A 24,561-nucleotide genomic window follows, 5' to 3' on the forward strand; every position below is an offset into this window, starting at 1 on the left:
TCTCGAGCTGTCGTTACTACCGGTTAAGTATACATGTATTTTGCCTCACTCAAATGTGCGTGCAGTTTTCTTTGCGCTAAATAATGGGGACATGCATGACCAGTGCCAGCGCCTCCAGGATTTTCGAACGTTCAAGTATCTTTTAACTTTTGAACCGAGGCACGAGCGGGCATCTTTTCGAAGCCTCTATTTGCGCGCGTGACGCTGCGTTACTCTGTTGGGTTGCGTGACGCCACGTGACTGCGCTGGCTGGATAGTGCGACCGCAAAGGAGCTGCGACGACGAGCTGGGCCCCTAAATTCCTCCGCACTTAATCCCCAGCCTTCGCGGGGGCGTGCGATGCGTACGTCCTTGGTTTATCGCTGGCACGTAATAATGTCTCCTATATGCACACGACTTTTTTTTCTGTTCTGAAATAGAGCACAGACAAGTAATTGTCGATGGGTTCCTGAAAGGCGTTATTGACGGGTTGTCAACGTCGTTTCATCAAACGGTGGTCAATCGAACCATCTACATCGGTTTTGTGTGCTTAACCTCTTCTGCTCCTCATTTTTTTTTTGTGATCCCGCTCATTTTATTTACAGTTGCTTTTATTTTATCACGTCTCTGCGATAGATCACATGCTAAAATCTCCCACAATCCATTTACGCATTCTTCCCGGCCTAACTGTTTTCCTGCTACTCTGTTAGTGTTGATTACATTTGTTTCATTATAAATTTCTTTCAATTCATTCTTGCTCTGGCTTTCAACTTATGTTGGTATTTTTTATATTATTGCCGAATTCGCAGCCGTGTTAGCCACCCTTTCCCCGCACAACTATCATTTTGGTCCGCTTTGTCATTAACTTGTCTAAATCTCATTTTACTTGTGGCCTGACATCCGCCCCTTTATACCCCTTTATACAAGCGGAAGGAGATGTCGCACTGCCCCATGACGCTGCCCAAACCTATGTTCACCTGTCACATGTACATCTACATTTACCAGTCCATTTGGTGGTGCTTGATTGCTTTGCTGTTTTTTGTGTGTGTGCGTAGGCTCAGTTATGCTCTCTTGTATGTTGTCAAAAGCCCATTGTTTGTCATTAGAAAACATGTGGCACCTTTATGCGCACAGTACCTACTCATTTTTTTTTCCTGTATTGCCAATCACGTCAACTTTCCGGGTGCAAGCTGTCATTTTTATTGTCGCGGCGACTTTCTGCGCTATATTCGCGTAATAAATAGTTCTCGTTGTTTGAGTAATCACGCCGCATCGTTCCTTCGACCTAGTTGTGAGCAATTCCATCAATGCGCGGATATTTCCCGAAATCAGCGGTCTCATCAGAATTTGTGAGTTTTGTGGAATAGTCAAGACCAAACCTTACCTCTGCCTCTCGGGGTTCAAAGTTGCTTCATCGGCGCTTTGCCGTTTAGTCTCGCCATGCGCTGGCTAGGACGTCTGCGCGTGCGGCTTGTCTAGTTGCGTAGATTCAACTAGGTTAACCTTGAGTCATTTTTTGTCGTAAGCGATCGTTGATGTGACTTGAAGCGATTCTGCATGATGTAAACATAGCAATGCGCGCTACGCAGATATCCGGTCGTGGGCATTGGGCGATGCACAGTTCTTACGGAGATAGCCCGTGAGGCATCGGCTTCGCATCCGAGAGGGTCGGCCCTGGCAGGCAGCGTTTTTTTTCTCTTTTTTCTTCGCTAGCTGGGGAGAGGCTTCGTACAGACAGGGGCGAAATCCAGGTTGGTAGACTAGTAATCTTTTCGCACTAAAGAACAGAAATTTACAAGATTGATCCGCACGTGAAAGAAATTTCGCACTGGCAACTCAATGGGAAATTCATGACAGCCAATGTGATGTATCAGTAAAAGCGCCGCGTTCAGCCCATGCCAAGACAATGAAGTGCTACAAAAGGGCTCCTAAGTAGTTCAGAAGTCCCTCAACAGCACGTTCTCCGGACTAAGTGTCTTTTAGTTTCCCCGATAGGAAGCACAAGTTTTGCGGTGAGTATTTCGGTTCGGGAAATCTTGCATGCTCTTTATCGGGCTCTTTATGTGATTGCTAGTTGTTATCTAATCATAGGACACCCGATATTTCGCCCTGCGGTGCCGCCAGTAAACGCTAACTCACTCGGCAAGTCGTTCAGCTGAAAAGAGCAGGTAATCACGCCGCCTTTTGCGCGCTCCTGGAAATTTAAGTTCAGATGCTAACCAGCAGCTTGAGAACGCCCCTCGTTTCATTTATTGGGTTTCTGCGCTCGAGAATGTCGATATTTTTGCACTCGCAATCCCTGTCGTGCACTTGCATTGCTACAGCTCGGACCATCCGGATTTTGTCGCGTTTCGCAGGAGGTAACCAACTGTTGACAGGAACGCATCCCTTAACGCTGCGGACTCAGCGCAGAGCTGCCTGTGCGAACAGGTCAACAAAATTGCGCAATATTCCCTTCAGGCATAGGCAGGGTCAGTCTGGCACACGCCGGGCACTTCTGGTGCAATACAGAGCGACCTACAAGGTACCAAATAAATAAATGTGCAGATATAAGCAAAAATGGTGTTTTACAGCAAAAAAATTGGGCCCATCTCCCCGCGAGGGGGACTCGAGTAAATGCGTCGCATAGGGGGTGGGTGTATTGCGTTAACGTTTAGTGTTTGGGGAGTTCATGGTAGTGAATGCGTTGTATCAGCAGCTTCTTGACGTAGTTTGAATGAGTCAAGGGTATAAGGCGCGTTCGTAGCCTCCCATTCTGTGTCGGCTTTGTGGCGCAGTGGGTAGAGCACCATGTACATTGCGTTCCGCCGGCAGGGTCGAGGGATCGAAACCAGGCGCCGGATAGTATTTTTTTTATATAGTGTAGGGGGAGGGGTGCGGACTACGACTACGGCCGTCAACGCGGGTGACATCGTGAGTTACTGAAATTCTGTGCATTGAAAAAAAAATAGAGGGTCTTGGGAGAATATGTTTGATATTGGTGGGGCCCTAACCCGGACGTTCGCTCTAGATTCTACCCCAAGGCCGAACAGCGGAGTTCCTTCAGTAGTTGCATAAAAGTGTTCTAAGTGAACCAAGCTGGAAGGCGCCTGGACTGTACCCACAGGGAAACGAAACCTCGCCGCGGTTGCCACCTTGAGCGGTGAGCACAACTGCAAAGGAAGCATGCACGTACGTACCTCAAGTAGCCACGGCTGCTTGTTGCCGGACGCGTTGAGGTTGGCGGCGGCCACGGCTCGGCGGTAGTAGAAGGACGAGGCGAGGCGCTCCACGGGGTCCCGGACCATGTTCACGTACGCCGGGTAAGGGTGGCCGAAACTGCTCCGGAAAAACACATTGCAGCAGTGCACGCCACGGACGTGAACAGGTAGGACCCAGCAAAGCATGCGCCGTGCATATTACCACAAGTGAGAGTGTAACGGAGCACTCGGTGTTTTCTATCACTCGCTCCAAGCGAAATTTGATTTTTTGATTGTGGCCGTGTAACGCGTCCAAGCTGCACCTGGGCTACGAGGTGCCCCGCACTCCATGGAGTGCTCCCAATTAATTTCTACCACCTGGGGATCTTTATCGTGCGCCGAAATCTCGACACACGCGCGTTTATGCTTTTCTCCTCTATCAGAAAAGCGGCCGCCGCGGCCGGGAATCGAACCCGCGTCCTTGGTCGCAGCAGCGCAATGCCATACCCACTGAGCTACCGCAACGCGTTCTAAGCAAAATTCGTCAGATCGTACCTTGAAGCACCCGGGCAATGAACGCCAGTGTTCTGCTCCTATACAAAGCGGGTACTAAATGCGGCGAAGACGCGAAAATCCCTGTCGACGTCGGCATCCGGCCGGAACACACGACAGCTGTGCGAGACGGACGACACGGACTATAAACGACCGCTTCCAGTAGACGTCCCCGTGAGACGCTACCCCTATCCTGAAGTGCGTCGCTTTTTAAAGCGAAGCTTCACTTCTTTCGTCCAGTGGTTTCGCGGAAGATGCGCAAGGTGACCTTTTGACCCCCGGCGACACACCCCCGGCGGGCCCGCTGTAGGCGCTGCGCGCTAGGCCCCGTTTTAAGTCGTTTCGCCACTTTGCTACTTAGCGGCGCCAACCAAAACCGCCGCCTTCCGCGCATGCGCCGCTGGGTTGGCTCGGGATGTGTGACTTATCAAACGCCGCGGCATTCGCGGTGAAACAGGAACGCCGCGTTCGCCGAGAATGCAAGCGAGGCCGGGCCTGCTCCTGTGAGCGCTGCGCGGGACCGAACGACCTTGAGCCGGGGTCGGCAACAGAGCTACATCAAAGGTTAACCAAGCGAAACCAAGACTCAATAAGACGAAGCCAAGCTTTTGCTTTGCATATCCAAGGTTAGCTGAGCTAAGCCGCAACCATTTGGGTCGTATTCCGAGTGCGTCCTCTCGTCGATTCTCTGCTCTGCTGAGGTACGCAGAATTTGCTTTTGGGGAGGGAAGTGGGGGAGCAAGGCTCCGTTGGTGGTTTCGGTTCGATCGGTTAGCGAATCGGTTGGTGGTTTCGGTTCGATCGGTTGGTCACTACACGGGGTGTAGTGAACAACTGATCCATGACCTCAAAAACAAGTATCTACAAACATAACAGAGCAGCACGCCTCTCCCCGACTGCGAGGGAACGTTTAATCAAGACCTCGATCTGCCGTTTTCAGACCAAGAGCTCATTGCGGCAATTGACGAATCCAACCAAGGCAGCGCACCCGGCAGAGACACCATCACCTACCGGTTACTCAACAACCTCAGCGACAAGAGCCGCCTAGAGCTCCTAGACCACATCAACTACGCCTTGGAACAAGGGGTACTGCCCAAAGAGTGGAAAGAAGCCGAGGGCCGGTTCATACCCAAGCCGGGAAAAACACCACACATCGACAACCTGCGACCTATCTCGCTCACCCCCTGCGTGGGAAAGGTCGTAGAACGAATAGTTCTCAGACGCCTCCAACGACACTTGGACTCCACTGGATAGATGCTGATAACCATGTAGGGTTTCCGAGAACATCTGAGCACCCACGACGCCCTCCTACAACTTCACGAACTTGTCATCAAGAGATCGAAAAGCAAACGCCAAGAGCCATCCTGGCCCTCGATCTTAAAGGGGCTTTTGACAATGTCACTCACGCCAGCATACTCCGCAACCTCAACAAGACGGGATGCGGCAAGGAAATATTCGAATACACCAAAGACGTCCTCAGCAACCGTACAGCACTCATCAAGGTCGGAGAGGAAACGTCGCAGCCGATCCCGCTGGGTGACAGGGGCACACCACACCGGGTCTGTCCTTTCGCCCATGCTCTTTAACCTGGCCCTCTTCCCCCTTCCGGCTATCCTCAACACTAAAGAAGGAATAGATCACGCTCTCTACGCAGATTACGTCACCATATGGACCTCCAAAGTGGGATCGGACGGATGGATGGAAGAGGCCCTCCAACACGCAGCCGACACGGAACAAGAATACGCGTAATCATGTGGCCTCAGCTGCTCTCCCCAAAAATCTGAACTCTTGGTTATAAGACCAAGCAGAAAAAAGAGCGAAAGACCTTCTATAACCCTCACCGTCGACGGCACCGACATCAAACCTACAAATCAAGTGCGGATCCTAGGTTTACTCATTCAAGAAAACGGCAAGGCTGGGGAGGCGATCGCCAAACTCAAAACGACATCGGATCAGATCATCCACATGATTTGGCGAGTAACCAATCGTCAAAGGGCACTCAAGGAGGGAGACGCACTTCGGCTGGTTCAAGCCTCTGTAATATCCCGAATAGTATTATCCGCCCCATGCCTCCACCTCCATAAAAAGATATCGACCAACTCGATGCAACCAAAAGCTACCAAACTGGCCCTGGGCATCCCCGTCCACTCCTCCAGCGAAAACCTCCTGGGCATGGCCAAGCACAACACTGTCCGCGAACTAACAGAGGCCCATCTCTCCAACCAACGAATCCGACTCAGCCAGACCCCAGCGGGACGAGCCGTACTAGCCAAAATCGGATGGCAGGTAGCCTACCACCAAGACAAAGGACCCTATCTGGACCACCATCATAGAAAGTAAACCAATCCCCAAAAACGAACTCCGATCGCAACAAAGGTGGCCGAAAGTCCAGAGTGAAACCCTGGCCAAACTCCTGGACAAAAACGACGGAACCGTCAACAGACGCCTCACTCCCCATGGGCCCAACATTGGCAACGATAGCCGTCACGACAAATGACAGGTACATCTGCTGCGCTTCCCTCGTCACACCCTCCCCTGAAGGGGCCGAGGAAGTGCCCATAGCGATAGCCCTTACTCAACCCGGCTACAACACCATCATGGAGGAGGGTTTCAACCTGGGCTAGTTGGAATTTAGACATCCTTGGATAAAACCAGCGCGAATTCAGACGAAGACGAAGGAAGTAACCACAAGGACAGCCGCTGGTCTAACAAATAAATGTTTAATATCAGAAAGGGTGATTATAAATACTGAACACAAACAAAAAAGAAATAAAAAGACAATGCGCATGGGCAAACAAGTTTGCAAAGGTCACGTTGATACCACAAGTAGATGTGCGCATGTTACAATCAAGGCACACGCAGATACGCAATCTCTTTAGGATGGAGACACATGCTTGTTTGGCTTGCACACTTGTCACCTCCTTCGGCTATGTGGAATGCCTCCATGATTTCGCGGGTTGTTTGATTACGGTGCCTAAATAAAATGCTAGTGGCAGGAAAATTAGGTTTGCATTGGCTGGACTTAGCGCAATGCGAAGAAAGATGGGATGATACAGGGCCTTTGCACTTAGCGCAATGCGAAGAAAGATGGGATGATACAGGTCCTTTCAATGACAATTCATGTTCTCTTAAACGGACGTTGATACAGCGGCCAGTTTGCCCAACATAGGTTCGGCCACAAGGCAAAGGAATGCTGTACACAACTCCCGTTGCGCATGCGACATACCGGTTCTTGTGGTTGACACCACAACCAACCCCTTTCTTCTCACTTCCCTGCTCTAACTTTCTGTCAAGCCTGCCACATACAGAAGGGAACTTGTTGCGGGCCGTGATAGCCACTTGCACTCCATAGCGATGGCCCACTTTTTTTAGGCGGTGTGTGATCGTATGAATGTATGGAATGACGGCAACTTTTTTGGTCTTTTTTGGTTCCACCACAAGGACGTGTAATCTTCCTGGGCGACGCGCACCTGCCAGAGGATCACCAGAAGGTGCTCCAGCTAGGACCAAAGTTCTGCTTCCAGCCGCAACTACGCCCGGTGGAAAAGGTGGCTCTCGCTATAGGCGTAGGTGCACACGTTCCGGAAAATGAACGATACAGGTGCATAAGTGACTGCATGGAGGCCGTCGGGCGAGAGAAAAACCCTGTTAAGCGTTCCCCAATGTCTTCCCTAGTTGACCACCTAGTAAGCAACGAGCTTCGGGTGCTTGAGTCAGACAAGGAGGGTTACTTTGTTGTAATGCCTGAGGCCCTTTTCGGCCATAAGGCTATGGCAGCAGTAGAGAAAAGCTTGGGTGTTAACTTGATGGAAAGAAAGAAAGAAGCACGCTCCTTGCTGATAGCCATGAATTTGGGCAAGTTGGCCGAATCGGTAAAAAAGGCTATATGCTTCACCTTGACGTTTTCTGCCCAGCCAAGACCCACAAGCCAGGAATCCCATTTAGGGCAATTGTTACCGAGCGACAGACGTGGCAGTACTGTGTATCTGGGTTTTTACAGAAGTGTATTTCCTTTTTGCACGCTTATGATCCTTTCCTTGTCCCAAATTCCCATGCTGTAGTCAACTATTTGGAAACACATCACCTTTCTCACTGCTCTGCTATTAGCATAGATGTGGAAGATCTGTTCTATTCGCTTCCCCATGCCGATCTTTTGCCCGCTGTGAGGGAGTGCATTACGAATGATAACGATAAAATGGCGTTTAAAAATGTAAGCGGCATACCTGTTCCAGCTTTCTTGGAACTTTTGACTTTTTATTTAAAGTCTTTGGTTGTTTGCCGGGACGGTGTAGTGTGCACGCAGAAGTCGGGAGTATGTATCGGATCGCGAGTGGCTCCAATTCTAAGCGACATTTTTCTTGCCAAAGGTGATCGCTCTCTTGAGAGGGACCTGAACGGTATGGCCTCTAAAGTTTTCCGTTACGTAGACGACTACCCGGTTATTTTTGAGGATTCCTCCAGCCTAAGAGCGACTGTGGATATTTTAAAGGTATTTAAGCAAAGGGGTTTGGGACTCAATTTCACGATTGAAACTACAAAACAGAATGACATCCAGTATCTGGATCTCTATCTTCGGTTTGACAAGGACCATGTCTGCTGGATGTATACGCCACGATCGGTCAAGCCTTTGTTAAACTACTCATCGGGCCATACCAAGCTTGTAAAAAACGCTATTGCCTTGTCATGTTTTCGCTCAGCCATTTCGAAATCGTGCCAGCACTTGATGACAAACAGCTTCAATGAGCAAGTTAAAAAGTTAAGGGAGTAAGGGAGGCGGGATTTCCACAGCATCTCTTGTCATGGTCGTGTGAAAAACGTAAAAATCCTAAAAACAAAGTCTGGCGGCCGGGATGTTGCTGAGGACACACAAAAGACCAAAAAAGTTGCCGTCATTCCATACATTCATACGATCACACACCGCCTAAAAAAAGTGGGCCATCGCTATGGAGTGCAAGTGGCTATCACGGCCCGCAACAAGTTCCCTTCTGTATGTGGCAGGCTTGACAGAAAGTTAGAGCAGGGAAGTGAGAAGAAAGGGGTTGGTTGTGGTGTCAACCACAAGAACCGGTATGTCGCATGCGCAACGGGAGTTGTGTACAGCATTCCTTTGCCTTGTGGCCGAACCTATGTTGGGCAAACTGGCCGCTGTATCAACGTCCGTTTAAGAGAACATGAATTGTCATTGAAAGGACCTGTATCATCCCATCTTTCTTCGCATTGCGCTAAGTGCAAAGGCCCTGTATCATCCCATCTTTCTTCGCATTGCGCTAAGTCCAGCCAATGCAAACCTAATTTTCCTGCCACTAGCATTTTATTTAGGCACCGTAATCAAACAACCCGCGAAATCATGGAGGCATTCCACATAGCCGAAGGAGGTGACAAGTGTGCAAGCCAAACAAGCATGTGTCTCCATCCTAAAGAGATTGCGTATCTGCGTGTGCCTTGATTGTAACATGCGCACATCTACTTGTGGTATCAACGTGACCTTTGCAAACTTGTTTGCCCATGCGCATTGTCTTTTTATTTCTTTTTTGTTTGTGTTCAGTATTTATAATCACCCTTTCTGATATTAAACATTTATTTGTTAGACCAGCGGCTGTCCTTGTGGTTACTTCCTTCGTCTTCGTCTGAATTCGCGCTCGTTTTATCCCAGAAAACAAGACCATCATCACGGACTCCAAGACAGCATACAGGAACTACATAAAAGGGTGGGTGTCTATCACAGCGACTGCATTCTCCGAAAGACTTGCCCTCCAAATACCAAAACCCCAGTGCACTCCAATGTCGATGGCAAAGAGTTCGCCCATCAGCAGGCCCGCGAAGCTACCCTCCGGGCCGAGGAAACTGCACAACAACCCATCACTAGCTACCGCGAAATACTCCGCGCCACTACAAGGAGGGTAGGGCACGTTTCCCCCCACCTCACCGCTTTCTTGCTCGACAAGAACAATGCGTCTATCGGCAAATTCAAGCCGGGTCCTTTCCACACCCTGTACTTCAAAATAAAATTTACCCCTCGCGGTAAGACAAGGAATGCCCTTTCTGCAAACGACTCGGCAGGCTCCGCCACGTAATTGGAGAGTGCGACTTTTCCCACGCCGTCCTGCCTTCTCTGCCCCCGACCAACAACGCCTTACTTGAACGATGGGAGACTGCTGTTCAGCCCCGCCCTGGAGGACCAGACCCTACTGGAGGACCAGAACAGCACATGGAGCCCGTGAAGAAGGCCCCACTCCCTCTGGTGCCTAAAGGCGCCAGCATTGTTAACTCAATAAAGTCTTTTCTCTCTATCCGAAAATACGCCTGAGCAATTGTTTCGTTAATACGAGTGGGGCAGACCCTTAAAGGAGCTATGGCGGGGCCTTAAAGGTGGAAAGTACGCCTTTGGTACCTATGAGATCCTTTGGAAAGTCCAGAGTGCACGACATTTTCGTATTAGAGGGCCTGAAAAAATGGCCGCGTATCTGCTCACTTCACTGCAAATGTCGTCGAAAGACGCCCCGCCTCGTAAATGCCTCTCTTGTGTCCTCGCGCACTTCTCACGCTCTTCCCGTCATCTTTGAAGCTTGCAAGATAAACTCCAAGAAGGTTTGCTCAAGTCAGATCAACTTTCGGCGTTCACTGCTCTCGCGTTATCTAATGAAACCTTTCGTTACTGTAGAACTTGGCATGTCGTCCCAAGGTCCGGGCTCGTGGCATGCTCGTTTTGTTTTGTTGTGTTCTACACGTATTTCATTATCATATATCCCAAAAATCAATCAGCCACGCGTTACTGCAAATACAATTTATGTATTGATGTTTTCCCTCAAATAAGCCTGATGTTTTCTTTATTTGCTGAACAATGTTTACAGGTAAGTTGTGTGTTTCCAGACTTGGTGGCCTGGAAAAGGTTTTCCCGCATGAAATTCTCGTTGAGGATTTAATTATAACTTTTGACTGGGTGGCCGAATCTAGGGACAGACAGACAGACATTCATGCATAGAGACAGACAAAATTTTCGCGTTTAAGTAGCCCCGTAAAGACTATCGCCTTTAAACACGACATTTAGGAAAGTCAACTACTGCTGCTTTGGAACTCTTCCCACAGCTCTGCCCCTTAGAATCGAAGCAATCATCGCCACTGCATCAATACCAACGGCTCTCAGTTACGGGACTGGGACTTCTTTAGGGTGACCACAAGCCTGGTCTGCAATGGAGCGGTTCTAAAGGAACACAGCAGGGGCATTCGAAGTTAGAACCACCAGGGCACGGGAATTGCTAGAAGCATATTGTCACGTAGCCAAAGACGACGCAGCTGTCTTGAAGAAAGAACAAGTTTTTTGGAGCGAACTTGTGCTCCCCTAACAACTCAAAGAATACAGAGACGGCGAAACAGCAGTCAACAAAGTGACGTGCGTAGACTGGTGTCGGCGATTCGAATGCCGTGGCGTCTGCTGCGCAATCATTTATCTTCGGGCGCGAATGTTTCTCGAACGGTCGAAGTACATCTAGAACACTGTAGATCAAGAAAGATTATTCTAGGCGGTTCACGTTACTTCGGAACGCTCTCCCTATCAGAAGAGAACACATGCGGCATAGAAAGAATGGAACACGCGCTCCCCTTGGCACACAGATAACCCAGATAACACAGACCGGGGCAGCTGGGCGGTAAAAACAAAACAAAAATAAACAAACCCAATGCATGGTTCGACACAAGCGGCAGTCCGAACAAATAAAAACATCCCCCTCGCGAGGGGCACGATCAAATGCAGAGCATTTCCGCGGGGGGCGTGCCTGCAAGTCTTGTGGATTACGTATTGGTTGTTGTTGTTGTAATTGTTGTCTTCCAGCGTAGACATTGTCGATGAAGTCGATGGTGAAACGTGCCGTGAACCCCCTGCCGCGGCTATTACGCAACGTGGAGAGGCTACGACGCATCGTGGCGCGGCTATGACGCAACACAATCCAACACAATCCACTTTAATCCAACCCAATCCAAATCCAATCCAAGCCAAGCCAAGCCAATCCAATCCAATCCAATCCAATCGAATCCAATCCAATGCCCTTCGCGAGAGAGTGTTATAGCGCCGAAATCGCGCCACCACATGAACGCGAACCGAACGCGGCGAGAGAGGGTGTTGCGAGCAGAGAGAAGGCGAGGAGGACGCGGGGGAGAGGGCGCACCTGTGGCCGACGGTTGAATGAGTCAAGGATATAAGGCGCGTGCGTAACCTTCCATTCTGTGTCGGCTCCGTGGAGCAGTCGGTAAAGTGCCGTGTACCTTGCGTTCCGCCCGCAGAGTCATGGGATCGAAACCTGGCGCCGGAAGGTATTATTTCTTTATATAGTGTAGGGTGCGGACCACGTAGTGATGCGGACCACGGACGCCAACGCGGGTGACATCGTGAGTTACTAAAATGCTCTGCATTTAAAAAATAAAAGTCCGTCATCGTGCGTAGAAAGGTTTTTAGCGAACCACATGGACGACTTCGGGCCGTGTGCGTCGTCGTGATGTTTCGCAATCACTGTCGGGGATCACCTCGTAGGTAAGTTGGCCAACACGTCGTAGAATCGGGTAGGGTCCAAAATAGCGTCGCAGAAGCTTCTCACTGAGTCCGCGTCGTCGGATTGGAGTCCAAACACATACACGATCCCCTGGGAGGTACGCGGCGTCTCGGCGTCGGATGTTATAGCGTCCGGCATCCACCAGCTGCTGGTCGGTTGTGCGAACTCGAGCGAGCTGGCGGGCCCCCTCCGCCCGCTGAAGGTATCCTTGGACGTCGGTGTTGAGGTAGTCATCTTGTACGTGTGGAAGCATGGCGTCAAGCATCGTAGTCGGTCGTCTTCCGTAGACAAGCTCGAAAAGTGTCATCTGCGTAGTTTCCTGGATAGCCGTGTTGTACGCAAACGTGACATACAGAAGGACTTCGTCCCACGTCTAATGTTCAACGTCGACGTACATAGACAGCATATCCGCGATTGTCTTGTTCAGACGTTCCGTTAGTTCGTTCGTTTGGGGGTGGTAGGCCGTCGTTCTTCGGTGATAGCGCAAGATTCCTTGCATAAGTTCCGCAGTGAATACCGTTTCGCGGTCCGTGATTAGGACTTCAGGGGCTCCATGTCACAGCACAACTTGGTTCATGAAGAACTTGCCGACTTCTTGTGCAGTCCCCCTCGGAAGAGCGGCGGTCTCTGCGTAACGGGTCATGTAGTCTGTCGCTACGACAATCCACGTGTTCTCGGATCGGGACGTGGGGAACCGTCCCAGAAGGTCCATTCCAATTTGTTGGAAGGGCCTTGATGTGACGGCGATTGGCTGAAACGGGCTGGTCCAGGGCTGGTGTTGGACAGGTATTCTTCGATCTCCGATGGGCGCTGGCCGGGTCGGGGGCGTGGTGCGTCGACGGAGAACCCTCGCAAACCGAGCCTCATGTAGGGGCAGCGACGGTAGATGTGGTCGGCCTCTCCGCAGTGGTAGCACAGCAGACGATTATCGGGGGTTTGCCAGACGTCCGTCTTCCTCGGGTTCTGGTTTTGGGCTGCAGGGGGTCATGCGGGCGACAGTGGACGGCGGTACGCCGGGGCTTCTTGACGACGGGTTGGATCATGGCGGGATCGATGAACAGCCGCGGAGTAGGTCATGGCTTGTGGTTCGCGGGGTGCTTCCAATGGCGTAGAAGTTCCCAGTGCGTCTTGGACTTCTTCTCGGATTACGTCGGTCAGGGAAGCCACTTGAGCTTGTGGCGTCGTTGGGAAAAGCTTTCTAAGCTCCTCCCTGACCACTGCTCGGATGGTCTCGCGCAATGTATCGGAGCTTTCAGTTGCGGCACCGATGGTCTCCGAGAACAGCGCGTTGACAGGGAGGTCGTACTGCCTCGTTCGAATTTCTAGCGTCTTCTCCATCGCGACAGCTTCAGACGCAAATTCGGCCACCGTTTTAGGGGGGTTGCGGACAAGGCAAGCAAAGAGTTCTTGCTTTGCTCCTCGCATCAGAAACCTTAGTTTCTTTTCCTTCGTCATTTCTGGGTCCGCACGGCGAAAAGGTCGCTTCGTCTCCTCGACGAAGATTTCGTTGGGGTGCTGCGTTCGAGTTTCAAGCAAAAGCGCTGCGCGTTCTTTTCTGACCACGGTAGTAAAGGTCTTAAGGAACTCGCTTTTGAAGGTCAAGGAGCTCTAGTGATCTCGAAACAAGTGCGAGCTGAATCTACCAAGTAAAAGAAAACATGCCGGAACATTTCTGCGTCGTCCCACCTGCTGAATATCCGGACGCGCTTCAGTTTCTCCAACCATTCATCTGGGTCTTCCGCGGGGGCTCCTCGGAATGATGGCGGTTCCCGTGGCTGCTGCAGGACGATTGATGATGTTACTTCTTGCACCATGGTGGTGGTTGCAGCGGTCGTTCTTTTGGGTCCGTCTGGAAGGAGACCAAACTCGGGCGGGAGGCCTTGCAGTCGGCGGCTGGATCTAGGTTGGACTGGCTTGGTGGCTTCCAGAGGTTGTTGGTAGCATAAAGGGTGCATACCCCGCACGTCGACCAGATGTCACGTAGCCAAAGACGACGCAGCTGTCTTGAAGAAAGAACAAGTTTATTGGAGCGAACTTGTGCACCCCTAACAACTCAAAGAATACACGGGCGGCGAAACAGCAGTCAACAAAGTGACGTGCGTAGGCGATTCGAGTGTCGGCGATTCGAATGCCGCGGCGTCTGCTCCGCAGGCATTTATCTTCGGGCGCAAATGTTTCTCGAACAGCCGAAGTACATCCAGAACACTGTAGATCAAAAAAGATTATTCTAGGCTGTTCACGTTACTTTGGAACGGTCTACCTATAAGAGAACACATGCGGCATAGAAAGAAAGGATAGAACACGCGCTCCCCTTGGCACACAGATAACCCAGATAACACATACCGGCGCACCCGGGCCGTAAAAACAAAACATAAATAAACAAACCCAATGCGTGGTTTGCGGCAATATAATATGAAGAAGGAAAATAGGTGCATCAGCGAGACGTGTGTGTTCCTTCAGGGCAACGAAATAGAATTTTCGAAACCTTCGCTTTGTATGTGCCCATTTATCCTTTCTTCTGTCGTTCCAATTGCGCCTGCCCACTGGGACAAAAGATAGTACAAATTTATATGTGACGATACTTCCAAGATTCCCAGCTGTGATTTAGCGCTTGTCCTATCGATCGTTCTTCTGTGAAATTGTGTTCCTCGATCTCTAGTTTTTTAGGACAGTATGCACCAACTTGCGCAACACGGCGTTTTAGTGCAACAGAACGCCAAGCCTTTGGTGTTAACCTACCCCCGTTTGGTTCGTGGTACCTCTCTGTAACAATACCAAGGCAGAGTTGAACGGTATGCAGAGTTGCAACAGTTGCAACCGTAGGCAACCGTTTGTTGTTGCAACCGGGTTGCAACCGTGTGCAGCAGCTCGCTTGAACCGCTACAGAGTTGAACCGTGTGCAATAGTTGGATCCCCCTGTGGAGCATCCAACTGAGCTGTGTGCACCTGTCGTTATTGTTCCTAGATAGTCCGGAGACATCCGCACCGGCGTCCCGGAGACCCCGAGCATCAAGTACATGCAGTTCTGCAACGCCTCGAACCGCAATAAGATGCCTGTTCAGAAACAATTACGAGGGATGCTCAGAACTGTGTACGAATGTGAAGGCTAGGGACCTTCCGTTGCTCTGCTGCAGAAATTTCAGGCAGCCATGGTCACTAGCCCCTCGGATATTCGCGTCAGCAGGTTGCGTCGGTACATCCGTCTCTGACGCCGGCTCACGTTGCACATGCGGCAGCGGTCTACACTTGACCGGCACTGCAGCTTTTAAAGACGATAGTCTTTCTTGGGCTACTTAAACCCAGAAATTTCTGTCTGCCTGTCCGTCGGGGGGGGTGGGGGGGGGGGGAATCCGACTGCCACCTGCTCGTGGTCCGCCCTGCCAGCTGGCTGGGCAAAGGCTGTTTCGGCTGCCTAGCTTTGGTCGGTTGCTAACGGCAGCAGTGGGTGGGAGCCAGGTCTCACCCGGGGATGCAAAACCCCAAGGGAGTGGCAGCGACTCCCTGGAACTGTATGGGCCCGTTCCAGCCCCAGAGCCGATGCTGGACACGGAGGCAGGCCCGGACAGCCTCGGTGGCTACCGAGGTTGTGGCTCTGGGAAGTTGGCATAAAACCGGTGAAAAAGTTCCTATATTATGGGAACCCGCAGTCACCCCACGCGGGCACGACTGCTCGCTGCCGACACGAAGGTTCCTGGACAACAGGATTCAGGGCCTTTAGTAGGTGCTTATGGTGGCCAATTTCTCTTGCCTTGAGTAGCGACCAGTCTAGTAGGCGCGCACTAGGTAGGACCGACGAAAGAGGGGATTAGTACGCTCCTTGGCGAAAATTCTCGTTCTTAGTACTGGAAGTAGGGCACCGGTTCCCTCCTCTTAGGCATGCCTGATGACTGCTGCCTGTACGGGCTTATGGGGTCTTACCTGGTGGGTGAGCAGTTGGCACCGAGAAAACATAAGACGATCGTCAAAACCTAAGTTACCTCGCTAAATCCCGAAGGCTCTTCCTTTAGAGATAGTATCCAGGTGTACATAGTAATCGACAGTCTAAAAGGTTGCGTATACCATTCTGTCGGACAAGACTACCGGTTCCCGAAACTGATAACAGGCGAGGACTATTACCTGAGGTCTGCCGAACGTCTTCTCTAGTACTGGGGGGATCTGGCGGGTGTTCGTCGAGCGGCTTAGTAGCGAAACGGGTCTGGAGAATAGTGTCCCCAATCCTGCGGGAGTTCTCCCTGTCTTCGCTGGTCGGAGCTCAGCTAGTACGGAACCTATCGTGGGGTCCGCCAAATTCCAATTGGCTGTCTGATGCCCATCCTGAGCAATCAGGCCTTTTATAGGAGTCAGACCTCGAAACGATTAGATCTAAAATCTCGCTGCCCCCATTCCCACCCAAATTCCCATAACCCATTCCTATACTCCAATTTCCCTTCTCCTTCATCCGAACCCCTTCCGCTACCTTCCCAGGAGAGATCAGGGGAGTCTCCCCGGGCCCGTTCTCCTGGCTGTGGTGTCGCTTGGTAGCTTTTCCCCCGTTTATTTATTTCCACTTCGGTGGTTAAAAACATATTTTGCCCCTCGGCCAATTCTTTTATATTAATATTGGGTTAAGCCTGTTATACCTAGTGCACAGGCGGAGGCATTTAATATTTTATGTTCTTTTAAAGACGATAGTCTTTCTTGGGCTACTTAAACCCAGAAATTTTGGTCTGTCTGTATGTCTGTCTGTCTGTCTGTCTGTCTTTTTTGTATTTATTGCCTGTCTTTGACAGTTCACAACAGATTACATCTCAACATTGCAAATATGTACACATACAAGAGGTGGAGTTTCCAGCCACTACAGGGCTCAATTTGTCCATTTAAAATGCCCTCATATTGATTAGTTGCTCTATTTGCGGCAGCCAATCAGGTAGTTCCTGGTGGAACTTAATAACTTCAACAAATCGCCCAATGCTCTCTTTGAAATACTCCCTTGCACATCGCGCATCAACATCTTTGTACAACCTTGCTGTACGAGAGCGCCATATACTATGGAGACCCAATGCCATGACTAATACGTAAGGCACTCCATCCTCATTGTCATTGTCTATTGCAAGGAAACGTATACCGTGAGGATCTAGTGGAAAATCTTTGTGTAATGTCCTCTGTAGCACATCCCAAAAATATACTCCCTCCCAACAATGCAAAAATACATGATCTATTGTCTCGGGGGATTTACAACTAAAACAATCTGTCCCCCATGGTACGAATAACCCCCTTTCTTCCATAAATGTTCGTACTAATAATGTTCCTGTATGTAACCTAAACATAAAGGATTTGACCCCTGGTTGAATCTGCATTCTTTTAACCCTCTTAAGCACATCGCTACCGGGCCTTCCAAAGTACATAGCCCTGTACATGCGAACAGGGAACACAACATCGACAATATCATGGTACAATTTCTTACGCGCAACCGTACTTATATACTCTTTTGAAAATCTTGCGTTTAAAAACTTTACGCTGGCCACGACCTCCTTAAAATATCCAAAGATACCTCACGTCATGTATTCAGTCGTAATCAGAAAATCGGGGAGAACCCTGCCTAGCTTTAATTGACACACTGTACGAAGAAAAGGGTCCCTTACTTCTCTCAAAAAAAGAAATCTATTTACTAGTTGTCGCACAAATAAATGCGCTAGCCCCACTCCTCCATCTTTCACACGCCTAAAAAGGTTGTTACGACTGCACCTCTCAAAATTCGAGGCCCAAACAAAAACAGCGAACACTCTATGAAACTTTTGCACGTTTGTGCGTGAGCAGTGCAACACCTGCATCACATACCACAGTTTGCATACTAAGAACAAATTACACACGGTCGCCCTAGCAAACGTGGACAAATAAGCCCCTTTCCATTTGTCCGCTTTCGCGCGAGTTTCTTTTGTCTGTTCTCGCCAATATGGTTCGCTATCCCTATAAAACTGTAGGGGGGCTCCAAGATACCTAACTGGGGTTGTTGTCCAGGCTACGTTGGCAAAAACGCTGGGGGTGGATTGCCATTCGCCATGCCAGAAACCAAGACATTTTCCCCAATTTACTAGGCTTCCAGTTGTGGTACTGAACCGTTTTGTGACCTGGACTACTCTATAAATGCTCTCTTTGTTTTCACAGAACACAGCAATGTCATCCGCATAAGCCAGCAGTTTCACTTCGGTCTCCAGGAGGCGGAATCCACGAATCTCTACGTCATTTTGGATACGCAAACACAAAGTTTCAATGTAAATACAAAACAATTGTGGGCTAAGTGGGCTTACCTGGCGCACCGAGCGTTGCACGTCAATGGGCGCTCCCAATGTCTTATTCACCACTAACCGCGTAGTGCAATTTCGGTACGCCAGAGCCACCCCATCTTTGATAACAGAACGAACATTGATATAATCCAGTATACAAAGCAACACTTCATGTGACACACAATCAAAAGCCTACTCGAGATCCAGCTGAAGAACCGCGACACCTACTTTTGCGGCATCGCTATACGCCTCGAGATTCGCGATCGCTGCGCCGCCTGCCGCCGCTTCACCGCGGCGTTTGTGGGATTAGCGCTGCGTGGCTGATAGGTGGCCATGCAGTGTTTTGGTTCTCTTTCGCTTCTCTTTGCCTTTCCGCGCACTAAACAACTTGTTAAGGTGACGTCTGTAAGCTAACTGCACGTTTAGGGCGCTTTAAAAAAACAGCGGCGTCTTGGTAGAGCGCTCGAACGCCAACAAGAGCTACCCGGGGAGGCGGTTCTGCGCGCTTCTTGGCCGCTCTTGCGGGCGTCGGCGACGGCAGCGGCATATCACCGCTGTCACCTTCAAACACATCAGCACAAGTGAATTCTATTTATTGTCACCTCGTTTAGACCTGATATTGGCACCGTAAGAGGTTGGTTCGTTTTGCAGCGCAGACAACAAATGCCGCTTTATTTGCTTCGAATGTACGTCGTAGAAAAATATGTAAAAACTTGTACCTTTTATGGGAATATAAGCCACGCGAAAATGTTAAGTACACTCAAAGGCTGTGCATTGTCAGATATGTGCCCACTCATGCCTTATGGTAAGAACCAAGGTATATGTTAATGACCACGGGAAAATGAATGTTCTGCAAGTCAGGAGCAATAAATAGAATAGTATTACGGGAATAAAAAAAAAAAACCGAGTGCAGCTTCTGAAATGCTAAAGACGTTTGTTTGAGCAAGGTAGTATTCACCAGACCAACTAGATGCGAAATGCACTGATATTTCGCTAGACATGGGGGGGGGGGGGGGGGGGGGGGGGGGGGCTGAGGAGGAGGACGCTCAACTGTCGTTGTTTACAAATGCGGAGCGTAATCAACAAATGAACGTTTTATTAATCACACACACAAGCTGCGTGTTCACTTTTCGTTTGTTTTTCGCCTTCAACGAACGGCTGATCATTCGGCGGACGCATTTTTTGAAGAATACAGGGTAAGCAGTTCACAAGAAATACGAGGTGTCGTTGAAAGAGTTGATTGATTGATTGATTGCAGGGTTTAACGCGCCGACGCAACGGAGACGATGAGGCACGCCGTAGTGGAGGGCTCCGGATTAATTTTGACCACCTGGAGATCCTTAACGTGCGCCGAAATCTCGTACACACGGGCTCGTTGGAAGAGTGTCGTATCTGATAAGGGTCTCTGATTTCGGTTCATGCTAGATTCTGCAGTCTCCCAGTGTCATACGACGATGTTCCGAAGAAGAGTTTGGTCGCGGACGTGGATTACTCTATAAGCCCGTCTTCGCGCTTCTCGTGGAGGATAAATGTAACAGATGAATCTTAGCGAGTGCTCACCTCGGGACAAGACAACCCAGCATTAAATTTGCCGTCGTGTGCTGACTCCGGAGTGTAATTTTGCATTATCCATCGTACTTCTTTGGTTCAATGTTTGTGAAATTTATGCCGCACTGGCTTGTTCATGGTACTGATCAATATCTGATATGTGATATGGGCAGGGGTAACTTGCGTGCTGTCAGGTATGAGTGCTCCCCTGGATTTCGTAAGTGCAGAAAGTCGATTTACATCATAGTGTGTATGGCCGTAACATGGCCATCGGAGGAAACACTGCTTACGGAGACACTGCCACTAAATTTCAGGGCAGCGGAATTGCAATCAGCTGCATGCAAATGCTGGCTTCGGGACGCCGGCCTGTGACACACGCCCGGCGCTCATATAGATCTTTCTAAGATCGCGTCATAAACGTTTATACTCTCGTGAACACACCAGGCTTGCAAACAGAGTGCCTGCTCCACGTTATTCGGTATTTCGAACGCGGACAAACGGTAAATCGATGTCTTGAACGAGCCCCAAAAGCAACGGCGACAGGGGGGAGCGGGCCGGGGACTCCCGCGCCTGCTTTCGAAACGGTCCGCTAGGGGGATTTCAGTGGCGCCCCTACAGGCCGTGCTCGAGGCGTATACTCAAGCACGCACCTGGCCTTGTGAATGTTAGTACATATAGGTCTCCCTCGTATACCGCAGGTTTGATGAGAGCCCACTATTTTAAGGATCCCTCCCTGAAGTCTACTTGCTAATATTTTCATAAAAATTTTATAATCAACATTCGTGAGTGAAATGGGCCTGTATGAAGTCACTTGTTTAAGTTTTTCCCCATCCTTTGTTTTTGGGATTAATATCATGTGAGCGGATCCATACGAAGGTGGCAGGACATTCAAATCAAACGCTTCATTGAAAACGGCCGTTAGAACTGTAGCTATTTCACTTTTAAATTCTTTGTAGAATGCCGCACTTAAACCGTCCGGCCCTGGCGATTTCCCCGGGTTTAAATTGTCAATAGCTTCTTCAACTTCTCTTACTGTTATTGGCTGCTGTAACAGCTCCTTCGTTTCATCATCCAGTCTTGGCATGTTGCCAAGGAATTCTTTCTTGAAATTTTCAATATCAACTTCCCGGAAAGCGAAAAGGGATTTGTACGTAGTACTCGAAGAACGCTCGCTCATATGACTGCCCCCATATAGTCAGGTAGCAAGAGGGCCCTGCGTGGCACCCTGCTACCTCCGCCGGAGATTTCAATAAAGTTCACTTCTCTCTCTCTCTCTCAATGTGATTGTTATCGTCTGATGTAACGCCATTCCAATCAATCTCGCTTATATGGTTCCGACTAGCGTGCGCCTTGTCCAACCCCAAAGCACTCTTTGTAGGCCTTTCACCCGCTATCACCTGTTCTGCTCTTCCTCGCACTAGCTCTCCTTGATAACGTTCCTCATCTATTATTTCTAGTTTTTGTTTTGTTTGTCTTATGTCGTCTCTGTAAGCCCCCGGCTCTTTGCTTTCTTGTTCTGTTAATGTTTGCAGCAAAGCTCGTAGCGATGTTTCCTTCTTATTTTGTTCATACTTTATGCAGCTGCCCCTTTCGATAGCTTTAATTTTGACTGCTTGTTTAGTTAGCTCCCACATTGCCGCCACCGTATTTTGGCCGTCCTATTCAATTTTGCTAAGTTTGTCCGTGACTAAGCTAGTGAAAGATTCGTCTTTTATAAGCTTTGCATTTAACTTCCATATGTCCCATGTGAAACTATTACTCCGTTTTTTGCACCCAATCCTACACTTGACCATACAATGGTCCGAAAAGGACATTGGCAGAACACTGTAGTTGCAGCACTTGCAACTACAAATGCCTGCCTATATTCGCAAAAAAATCTACCCGCTCGTCGACTAAATTTGGCGCATAAATACACACAATACGCCACTCAACCTTACAGAAGGCAGGTCGCACACAACAAACCTTCCAGACGCACAAGTGATAACAGATTGAACCACTAAACCCGGCAGCTTTCGCACAGAAAGCACACAACCCGCCGAGGTTCCGACTGCATGACTAACGCACACATAGTATCTCGCCGTGAACCGTCGCACCATGCTCTCAGTCCCTGCCTCCACCTGAATTTTGGATTCCTGAACGGCTAACACATCAACGTCATGCTCAGTTAACAGTCTGTGCACTTGACTTTGCTTTCTTTTCAATCCCCTGACGTTAAGCGTAGCTATGTTCAGGGCGGGGTCCTGTGCCATTTCAGTTCAATTTGAGGCCGAGAGCATGGCGCCTACCTTTCGCGTCACGGGACGCGCTACGCGTTCTCTCCCGCTGCTGCACTGTCACTCGGGCTGCGTTGCCCGGGCGGCGTTTCCACAGGGTTCCTATCCGGTGGGATAGTGGGCCTGGGCCTCAACGAAAGCCGTCGCCCTTGAGTCGCTTTCACTGGTGGCTCTCCGATGTGTGCGTCTCCTGCGTCGTCTTTCTCATCAACGTGCGGACGCTTGGCTGAACCCGCCGCAGTCACAGCCATGTTCGCGTCCATGGTTTCCTCCCCTTGCACCAACGCTTCCCCGGAGGCCCCGGCGTTCGAGCGTCTTTCGTCACTCTTATCCGCATCCTCCTCCTCGCTGGTCAGCGTTAATTAAGCGTGAGTCCTCAGCGTCTCCTTCCTCCGCGTCTGTCTGTCTGTGACTCGATTCAGCCACCCGGCCAAAGCAAACCAATGCCTGCGCAATAGTCTTATATAGTCACAGCTAAATCTACCCGTCTATGTCCGGTGTAATGTGCATACTTGTCAACATTGTTGAAGAAGAACAAGACATTAAGTAAATATGAGACAACAAATCAATACAGAAGTGATATTTGCAGTGTTCCTTTATAAAAAATCAAACATGCTTGACTGTTGCGAAATTAAATACTTCATCAACTGCAGAAAAAGAATTTACTCCGCCGTCGCCTGCTGTCGCCCGCGCCACTGTAGCTCCTGGCGCCATTTTAAGACATCAACCGGTAACAGTTACGCAAGGTTCCACTAGATAGGTTCCACGTTCTGTTTGCAACGCACGTGGAGTAGGGAAACGCGGTTCTATAAACGTTGAAGTAGGGCGCCTCGATTAACGCGCGTCTTCGCCGTGCGGCAGCGTTCGCATCGAGGCACCCGGTTTGGAGTAGTGGAACGCGGGAAATTTAAAATGATTTAAGCAAACCTTTGGCGTCTTTACCTTGGGAGGAGCGCGACGCAAGAGGAACAACATGAGAGGTGAGCGGGAAAGCGAAGGGAATCATTTACTTCGCAAAAGCCGATAAAGACTGTCGTCTTTTGACGGCATTTGCAACTAAGGAGCAGATACGCGGCCAATTTTTACTTTGCCTCACAATATCCATGTCTGTCTGTCTGTCCGTCTGTTTGTCTGTGACTCGATTCAGCCGCCCAGCCAGAGTAATAAAAGGCCTGCGCAATAGTCTTATATAGTCACAGCTAAATCTACCCGTCTAAGTCCGGTGTAATGTTCATACTTGTCAACATTGTTGCCGAAGAAAAAAACATTGCGCAAATATAAGACAACAAATTAATACAGAAGTGATATTTGCAGTGTTCCTTTATAAAAAATCATACATGCTTGATTTTTGCGCAAATAAATACTTCATCAACTGCAGAAAAAAAATCCACTCCGCCGTCGCCTGCTGTCGCCAGCGGCACTATAGCTTCTGGCGTTATTTTAAGAAATCCACCGGCAGCCGTTACGAAAGGTTCCACTAGATAGGCTCCACGTTCTGCTAGGAACGCACGTGTAGTAGGGCAACGTGGTTCTATGTTCTATAAACGCTGAAGTAGGGCGCCTCGATTAACGCGCGTCTTCGCCGTGCGGCAGCGTTCGCATCGAGACACCCGGTTTGGAGTAGTGGAACGCGGGAAATTTAAAATGATTTAAGCAAACCTTTGGCGTCTTTACCTTGGGAGGAGCGCGACGCAAGAGGAACAACATGAGAGGTGAGCGGGAAAGCAAAGGGAGGCATTTACTTGGCAAATGTTAATACAGACTATCGTCTTTTGTCGACATTTGCTACGAAAAGAGCAGATACGCGGCCAATTTTTTTTTTTTAGCGGCGAAGCACCTTAGGACCTCGCTTTGTCCGGGGCTTGGCGTCCGTGTACACAGTGTTGCGCATGCGCGAGGAGCATTGGATTGGATTATATTTGGATTGAAATGGACTGGATTGGATTGGAATTGCATATACTGCACACACGCGTTGTCACTCATTTACATGCGCGAGTGGGCAATGCCACGGGTGATTTGCGGTAAGAACGATCCCCAGTGCTTCGCCCACTCATCACGATCCACTTCGTGGAGATGCGTGAATTTTTTTTCTTCCTGTCGCACGTTCCTCGGTTCGCGCTCAAGGTGTCTGCACCTCACGATTTTATGTACCTCATGCGTTTCATGAAACCTGGAGCTCTATGGTTTTTGCATTAAAATTGAAATTCGCCTCAAGTGGAGCTAT

General features: G+C 49.7%; 1 protein-coding gene across 1 annotated transcript in view; it reads right to left on the minus strand.

The window, feature by feature from the left end:
* The window catches only part of Pip (heparan sulfate 2-O-sulfotransferase pipe), a 161,103-nt gene that overhangs the window by 83,709 nt on the left and 52,833 nt on the right, over positions 1 to 24,561 (minus strand). Inside the window, exon 5 of the mRNA XM_077688783.1 lies at positions 3,159 to 3,297. Within this exon, the coding sequence (XP_077544909.1) occupies positions 3,159 to 3,297 (139 nt within the window). The remainder of the gene's footprint in view (positions 1 to 3,158; positions 3,298 to 24,561) is intronic.

The sequence above is a fragment of the Haemaphysalis longicornis genome, unplaced genomic scaffold, assembly GCF_048455015.1.
Source record: "Haemaphysalis longicornis isolate Haplotype H1 unplaced genomic scaffold, Haemaphysalis longicornis Haplotype H1 scaffold_10, whole genome shotgun sequence".
NCBI classification, from domain to species: Eukaryota; Metazoa; Arthropoda; class Arachnida; order Ixodida; family Ixodidae; genus Haemaphysalis; species Haemaphysalis longicornis.